This window comes from Fulmarus glacialis, unplaced genomic scaffold (genome assembly GCF_000690835.1).
Source record: "Fulmarus glacialis isolate BGI_N327 unplaced genomic scaffold, ASM69083v1 scaffold7839, whole genome shotgun sequence".
NCBI lineage: Eukaryota > Metazoa > Chordata > Aves > Procellariiformes > Procellariidae > Fulmarus > Fulmarus glacialis.
In genome coordinates, this window is record NW_009235211.1 from 146,600 (window position 1) to 155,672 (window position 9,073).

A 9,073-nucleotide genomic window follows, 5' to 3' on the forward strand; every position below is an offset into this window, starting at 1 on the left:
TTGTACATATGGGGTTCCCTCTGTTAGTATAAATTTCACTCTACAGCAGAACCAAAAAGGAATCTCCATATGCTATTCTCATCCAGTTCTGAATGTTGGATTATTTGTCCATATGTGACTTAATCACATTTCACGAGAGTTTCTTTTTCCCCCCCAAAAGAAATGCTATCTTCCTAAGGTCCCAGCCTCAGCAGATGACCTGAATGGAAGCGCTCAAAAATCAGAGGTTCAAACTGTAAGCCGGTGTAGCTTGTAATCAGTAACAGGGCAACCCTCGGGAACATAGTAAAGTGATGTATTCAGCCTAATTTTAAAAAATTACTACATCTCAAACCACAGAAAAGATAGCAGAGGATAGCCAGTATGCTAAAACTTAACAACATTTTAGAACATTTTACAGTGTGCGAGGCATGACCAGCAATACTGACCAGGTACTTGCTATACTTCCCTAAGGAAGTCAGGTATTTGACAGGTGGTTAACCATTTTAAGCTATGTTTACGCTGTCAGGTGAATATGTTTAAACTTTAAAAACTGTTTTGAAAAAGCTGTGTACATGGCTCTATTACTGCAGTATGCTAAACAAAGGTTTTCTTTATAAACATTTTAAATAATTAGATCATTTTAATCTATTAGTGCTAAAGCCCAAATAATTTAAGGACTCATCTTACTGAAATACAAGTTTTGCTTTCCCCTTCATGTTTTAAGTACCAAATAATTCCCTTAATTAATACCTCTTAAAAGCATTTTTCCTTATAAAATCTGAAATAATGTGCCCTAGGCAGAATAAGCCAAGGTGTTAAGCATAAAGAATGAACTATCTGCAAGCATTAAGTATCAAATACTTTAATACATTTATTTAACATTTCATTAATTCTAAATGTAGGATTTACTGCATCAAAAGTGCCCAGAAGTGAAAAAACAACAAGAAAACCCGTTTGCCAGTTCAAGCTACCTTGGCATATCGGATCTGTAATGCTCCTGTCTCCAGCTGCTTGATGCGAGAGTCCTGGGTAGAAATGAGGATCCCATCCTTTTTCCAGAGGATAGTGGGCATTAAAGTGCCTGTGGCCACACAGTTCAGTACTAAAGTACCATCTACAGCTACAGTCTGATTCACAGGACCCTGTCGAATGACAGGGGGAGGCCGGTCTGCAATCACTGCCAGAAGAAACAACGGGAAAGAGGTTTCTGCAACTGGAAGCAATTTTCTAATCATCTAAGCAACAGCAGTTGCTTTAGGCTTTGAAACAACCTGAAGATAATTAAACAAGTAATTAAAGTTGGAGGCATGTGTTATTCAGGGCAGGGTGCATTATAATGATGCACAACTACAGAATTTTAAAATGATACACAACACAGTATTTTCAGAAAGTAAAGAAGCATTACATATTACATAGTGATATCTGCTAGGCATTCTCTAATTCCAATGTCTTTATAAAAAGTGATAATGGAATGAGAAAGAACTTCCCAAATTCTTTGGCAAGGCACAGATTTCACCTTATTCATCTTCTACCACGTAGCAGGCCTGTATAACCAAATTCATACTTTCAGCATTCAAAGATAGACAAAAAGGAGGTAGGCAGGCAGGGGATAACCCGGCAAATAGGTACACCGTACCATCAACTCATCTTGGTGCTGTTTCCTAATTGGGAGATGCCTAGCAGTAGCGTAAAGTAAACACAAAGCTAATGAATAGGGCAATATTAAAAACTTTCAACTAAGAAATATTTTTCAGTAGTTTCTGACTTTTAGTTCTATGATGACATAATCTGTCAATATGACTTCAAAGTCACAAAGAGTGACTTTGCACAGTGTGTTTGCATCAATTTTAATGCATCTTTCACACAATGAAAATTAAATGTTATTGATGGGTTGTTCAGTAACTGTGCACAGAAAGGTATAAAGCAGTCTTAGTATTCACAGAAAAAAGAATGATTGTCTACATGAGGCTTTTTTCCCATTATCCAATGCATAATCAAAAAAAGAGGTAAAAGCTATCTTACTGTGTTTCAGTGACCTTCTCTACCTGTACTATCCAACATGACATGGACTGATGATCTGAAAATAGCCACAACTTTAGATGACATAAATCTGTTCAGCAGTGTTATGGGGGCTCATGTAACTTAAAAACTGGTTTGGTAGCTGAAACATAAACCTGAAGTTCTGATAATATGTGAACATCAGATATTTCTAAATTACTTTTCATAACAACCGACAGGGTGTTAGTACTGCTTTTTTTGGCTAAATTCCAACTCCCGTAATTTCATTTGCATGTTCAAATGACACTCTGTGTTTTCAACTGCATAATTTATCCTTTATTTCTCGTCCCAACCTGTTGCAATGCACTGCAATGCACTGCGAGGCCATTAATATCTTTCTCTGCAGAGACAGTCAAAATAAGCTCACTTAATAGTTTGTATTTGACTTTGACAAGTTTGTAAAGAGCTTTGCAGTTGTCAGTGGTAAGAGGCTGACCAATCTGTGCTCTACAGGAGAAACCTAATGCCACTGAAATCCATGGCTAATTTAAGTGCCACTGAAGTTGATGGCAATTTCTATTACCTTTAGGAATACCAGGGTATCATTCTGCACATCCTGCCTTCACTTTTATAGAAGTACCAAAAAAATATTGTCCCAAGACATTATACAAAACAACTACCCATCAGATCAATCCAGAGCATATAGTCATAGTAAAGGAAATACATTTAAATTAATTTGATTTTTTCCAAGTTCACATGGCATAGGTCATTAAGAAAAAACCTTAATTTTCTTAATTCTTTTTTTTAAATTTATGTCTCACTTTGCCATGGCCTCCTCCCCAGTGAAAAATGGATAAAAGTGGATTAATAAATGTGGCTTACCACTTCTGAGAGACCAGAAAGGATGAAGTCCTATTCCTCCAAACAATCTCAATCCGGTGGGTGTAAATAAACAATTTTATTCCCCAGGCTCATTGCATGTTTCTAGTACTGCATTATTTCTATGTTTTCTATAGGGCAAAGGCCTAGTCTATGGAAACTCTTCTCAGACACAGCTTCCCTCCCCTCAAAGTCTCTCCACAGACTGCACTTATCCTCTTCTTCCATAAGTGTCGAGATTATTATTTTTCCTGAGTATCTTTGCTATGAAAAATACGAAGTATTTCTGATAATTGGCAAATTGGCCTCACATCAGCATCTATTACTGCTTGCATCATGCTCCCTGTAGCTTTTTCATTTTAATTTTTTTTCCCAACTGCTCCTAAAAAGGAATGTATAATAATATTCGTTTGTATGTTATTCTACTAACTTCCATACAGGTTGAGTTTTTTGCCTTACTATACTGCAATATTAAAAAACAGGGAAAAACCAGGTAAATGGACATGCTAAGCAAACAGACACACAGTAATAGGGATAAAGAGCTAGGCAGCAAGCAATGTGAAAGTAAACTAAATCTAGTGGGGGAAGCTAAAAAAGAGCCAGATAAATTAGCAGATCTGACAAAAATCCATAAACTGAAGTATACTTACTAAATACAAAATGGAAAAACAGTGTTACACAATATGCAAAATCTTAAACCCCTCACAGAGGTGGCCAAAACAGGATTTTTATGTTCAAAGACACATGCAATCCGCATTTATGCAAAGCAGATTTCAAAGTAGTGTCATATCATCCCACTGCTGTCTTCAAATAAAAATAAAAACTTGGAAATGATAAAATAAAGGTATCATTACCATCAGTAACTTCTAAGTAGGCTTTTGTTATGATACTTCCTGCAACATTTAAAGTCTGGCAGATATAGTACCCAACATCAGATCTCTGGACATTGGTGATAGTGAGGTCTCCCGTCTGGGAAACTGAAAATCGGCTGGATGACTGAGGGGGCTGGTATGAGAAAAGCAGATTCTACAAGATGTATAGGAAAGAAAGTGGGAAAAAAAAGGGTTAAATAAATTCAAACATCATTAATCTTAACTTTAATATATCTAAACAAATTCATCTTTTCATGTTGTACATAAGACATTCTGCTCTTCATATCTTAAGCATGTCTATACCACAATGTGAATAGCTTTTATAGGATTTTTTGTGATAAAATAGGTGCAGATAAACACATAGAATTGTGTAAGTCTTTTGGGATTGCTCTAACACCCTCTATGGTCAATGCTGGGCTTTACGTAACGTTTAACAGGCGCTAGCGAAGATGTGATATGTGCAGATACCATAATGGTGCAAGCAACTGTGGTGAACCTAAGTAATTTGCTTTAACATCCTTTTTTAGAACTTACTCCAGGGCATTCTATTTATTTTATTTAAATGCAGATGTTGGTTTACTTATTTGTATTTTAACTTTTGCCTTCCTAAGAATGGAGCAGTTTTTTTAAAAAGAGATGCTGTTTAGGTCTCTCTGATCATAGTGTTTGTGTTCTATAATGAGTCTTATAATATAGAATTAAATCCTATGCCAGTTTCTACTTAGATATTTTTGTATGAAGTATAGCATTTACGAACAGTGGTCAAAAATCAGAACTTCAATCAAAGTAATACAAGTCCTTTACAGTAAATACTGATTCCGAATTTCTACCTCTGGCTGAACAATTTGTGAATGAGAATACTTTAATGTCACAGAGGCTATTTTTATCTTTCTTGCCTAACTACATTTTGCATTTCCAAAAATCATCCAAAGGAATGGGACACAACATCCTCTATTTCAGCATTAGCAAACCCTATTCATTGACGCCCTCGTCCAATTTCCTCAATCATCACAAGTGGTCACCGCTAGCAGAGTCAAAAATGAGCCAGAAAAATTATGTACTAGACAACACTTGGCAAAAAAAAAAAAAAAAAAAAAATCCAGGTCATACAAAAATACAAACATAATATACTGGTATACTTATACCATTGAAGATTATAATCTAAATTTGGTTGGCAGTCTAGGTATTTAGAGAGAAATGTTGCAAATGGAGTAAAGCAGCCAATCTCTAAGCATTCTCAGTTTCTCTGGCCTATTATTTTGTAACACAAAGAACCCTGTCATATGCTATTGCACCATTCATTCCTTCATTCACAAGAAAACCAGAATCACATATTCCTTCTTTCATTCCAATAAAGAATACTTTGTCTCACATCCCTCCTTCAAAAGATGACTCTGAAAGAAAACTGTGATTCTCTTGCTGTGCTATATTGTGTTTCACCCACCGGCTTTCAAGATCCTTTACAAAGAAGCTGAAAATATTTTTCCCTCCCATTCAAATCAGGAAGCTGGGAGAAAAAGTGACCTATTCAGGTATGACCCGTCAGCCACTTGACTGAGTGGGAAAGGAGATCTCCTTAGCCGCAAACTAGAGTCCTACCCATGCAGTGACGCAGATCAATGGTTTAGTTTGCCAGACACACACAAACACATGGCAAACTAATAGCTGCACCATAAACCCAGGGCCAAACTTTCTGAAAATTTGGGAGTGTTTGGGAGTTCAAACAAACTTCAGCGTTAGTCATCTCTTCATCTCTCCCTGTTAGGTGAAAAAGATTTTCATAGTAGTGAAACATGGAATGTTTCTAGTTGTTTCACAGATTTATTTTTACATTCATGGAGAAAATGGGAGATTGAGCAAAAAATAGATATCCCTTCTAGTAAGGCTGATGTCACCTAGCATGTATGTCACTTAGAAGTAGAGACGAAATATCCAGCATCTCCAAGCTCTAGACCTATTTTATTTAAAACAATAATGAAAATATTTTTCTCTCATGTGACATCATGTCTTCAAGAAACTGCCAGGAAGAAGGGACAGAAAGACTGTTTTACCTGACTTCCCTCTCTCCGCCAAAAGATGGCTGGCTGAGGGTTTCCAGTTGCTTCACACTGGAAAGTCACCGTTCTCCCCAATGCAGCTACCTGATCTCGAGGCTTTACAACAAACTGTGGAGGCTCTGAAAGGAAAATACCGAAAATAAATCACACTCCTATCAGAAGACCAAAGTTAGCCTATTTGAAAACACAATTTGCCTACTGACTTTAAAGGGTGTAAAACAAAATAGTTAAGTTTCTTTAATAAGGAGAGGCAGCACAAAGACACATCAGTCTCTAACAGCCACAGCTTCAGCATCACTCAGATCATCTTTTCTGTTGCTGGACCTCCCAGTTAAAACTCTGACTGCACCACGTGCTTTTATTACTGACTACTTATACAAGGAAGTAAGTCCCACTGACTTAATGAGACAACTTGCAGAGGAACAGTCATCAATATGAACAAATTTGTTACAATTTGGGTTTTAAAGGAGGAGTATGGCTACAAGTGAGAATGGAGAAATCTTTGAGGGACAACCGGCTCACAGGCCATGCTTTGTCAAGGGCTGCAATAAACACTCTTGAGTAACTACGAATTCAGGCTTACATGCACAAAAGTCATCATCTTTGATTTAGGAAAGCTGAGGAGAGAAAAAGCCCTTAATTGATTATATATGAGACTTTTGATGTAGTCGGGGTCTCAAAAAAATTTAAAGTCAAATGCCCCAGAAATACTATTGAACAAATTGTAACTATTTAAAATCTTCAGTCCAATTACTGAAGAGGAATGAATTTAAAGGAACAGCAGAGCTAAATGTCTTCCTCATTTACATAGGCAAGGGCATGTTCAAGCAAAAATATATATGCAAATGAAGGCAAATTTGAAACATCTGCTCAGCCTAAGATTATAAATACTGCCAGCATTGTCCAAACTGTTTGATTTATACAGACTTCAACAACCCCTTCATCCAGTAGTAAAATAGAATATCAAAAAATCATGTCAGTCACATTAAAAAAAAAATCAGCATAGATGACAGCATTAGCTATCTTGATGGGGTTAGCACCAAGAAAAAAAAATCTAGCTTGTTTTATAGGCTGTTAACTCTCACTTCTTGAAAAATGTGCATTAAATTAAAGTCCATTTACTTATTCATTTCCAATTCCTTCTGATCATCTGTCCAAAACTAATTATGCTCTCCCTCTTCTTTGGGTTGAGAATAAAGGGGATGTTTTGAATCTGACTTTAATACCTCAAATGTTTTTGGTGGTTTTTTTTTTTTTCCTTTCAAACATTTCTTGGATGTACAAGATTTTCTATTAAAAAGAGTGTGAATCATATAATTTAAAGATATCACTCAATGTGTTTTATAAACACCAAGTAATTGTGGCTTTATCTAGAATGAATTCAGTAACAGCCAAAGTCCTTTCTAAAGAAATTGCTTTCAGTGTTCCTGTGGGCCAATACTTTCTATTCCTCATGCCTTGGGTCTCTGCTCCCTACTGAGTTCATATTAGAATATACTCTTCCTATGACCCTCTTGCTTTGGGAGGAATTTTTAAAGCAAAACATGTTATTATTTACATTTGGATGCAAATGTTACCTTTCCTAGAATTTCCTTAGATAAGAAACTACCCAAAGTGAAGGTGAGATTGACGTACAGTAATTAGCAGACTTCAAAACATTTAGCTCTGAAACGTTCAATCAATACCTTGGAAGAAGATGTGGGAAGACTTTGACATGACAGCATGTTTAATTTAGAACGGAAGGTGAAACTGTTGGGGGTTTGCCACAGGGTTGTAAGGTATGATGGGGAAAATGGAGATGAGGGTGAAGCAGCTTTGTTATGCTGTTGGATTCTAACAACAAGAATAAATTTAGCATACAGTTAAATTTAGGGCTTGGCTGGTTCTGTACTAGTCTGTGACACAATGCCACACAAAATGGAACTGAGGGTTTCTATATCCTGTGCTAGTACATAGGATTTATAAGGTTTCAGATTTCGTTGAACTTGAGAATGGGTACAGCTACAAAGAGGTTAAAATGGTTCTGACCACCGGAGAAATAGCTGAATGCTTGTGATTCTAGTGTCTGAAGATGACCATTCAGGGACTACTCACAAAAAATGAGGGGCAATTCAGTCTTTCAGGGAACCATGGTAGAATTTATAAAATGTAAATAGGTATATATTTCTCTAGATATTATTCTAAATAGGTATTTTGTATGTATATTATTCTAAATATATTTGCATATTATGCATATGCATATTATTCTAAATCTATTGCCATTAAGGTAAATAATAAAAATCCTATTAGCTTCAGTGTCAGAAGAATTACAACAGGGTTAAGCAAAAGTTTGTTATTAAATTCTACTCAATGTTCACTATACTGGAAGCATTTTCACTGTCTTTTTTTTAACTTCAGTTTGCTTTTGCACCTTGGGTCACATACGTGTGCTATGTGATGAATGTACTGCAAAAGATGCTGAAATAATAATCCACTTAAGGAAAGAACAACTTCTATCCTTGAGACCGTTAAAACAAAAATAATTTTTTATAGAACACTTTGAAGTTCAGCTAATGCAGTCACTGAAGAAAGACGACATTACGATTTGACTCGTTTCATCAGGTAAAAACAGACAGAAAGTTAGCAACCCATTACCTTTCTCTTTGCCATTAAGTTACCAATACTTCATGCAGAATTTATTCTGTGCGATGTGTCTTGTCAATAACAAGTAAAAGATGGGAGCTGACTGGTTGAAGGACATGGAAGGGGATGGATGGGAAGGGGAGGAGAAGTTCCCGTCACAGTGATACGATGACTAGAAGATGGCCAATAAAATTTCAACTTACCAGACACAACTAAAAACAAAAACAAAACAAAAAGAAAACATGGAATAAATAAAATTGAATAGACATGAAACAGAGCAAAGAATAAAGCAAAATTAAAAAAAAAAAAATAAAAAGGACCCTTGATAAGGACCTTAGAAAGCACACATATATTCTGATATATGAAAAATAGGTTTAAAATATTGAACCACGTATTTTTTATTTGATGTTTAAGCAGAAGTCTCTATCAAATGCTGAAAGCAGGCTATAGAGAAAAATGGGTACAGACTGAAATAATGGTCAGGCAACCGGGGTTCTACTCCAAGCCTTTCCAATGAACTGTTGTATAACCTTGAGTAAAATTTTTTTCCATATTATCATTATTTCTCTGCATCAAGAGCTTTCCATGGTAAAATTAACTTGAAATTTCCAGTAAATATCAATCTGCAACACTGTTGAAATGGAACAGTGACATTTACACTCT

At 35.9% G+C, this 9,073-nt stretch overlaps 1 protein-coding gene across 1 annotated transcript in view; it reads right to left on the reverse strand.

Annotated features, from left to right (window-relative positions):
• The window catches only part of ROBO1 (roundabout, axon guidance receptor, homolog 1 (Drosophila)), a gene marked incomplete at its 5' end in the record, with an annotated part of 114,859 nt that overhangs the window by 58,700 nt on the left and 47,086 nt on the right, over window positions 1-9,073 (reverse strand). The window contains 4 exons of the mRNA XM_009585934.1: window positions 954-1,159; window positions 3,714-3,885; window positions 5,783-5,907; window positions 8,614-8,622. Coding sequence (XP_009584229.1) covers window positions 954-1,159; window positions 3,714-3,885; window positions 5,783-5,907; window positions 8,614-8,622 — 512 coding nt within the window. The remainder of the gene's footprint in view (window positions 1-953; window positions 1,160-3,713; window positions 3,886-5,782; window positions 5,908-8,613; window positions 8,623-9,073) is intronic.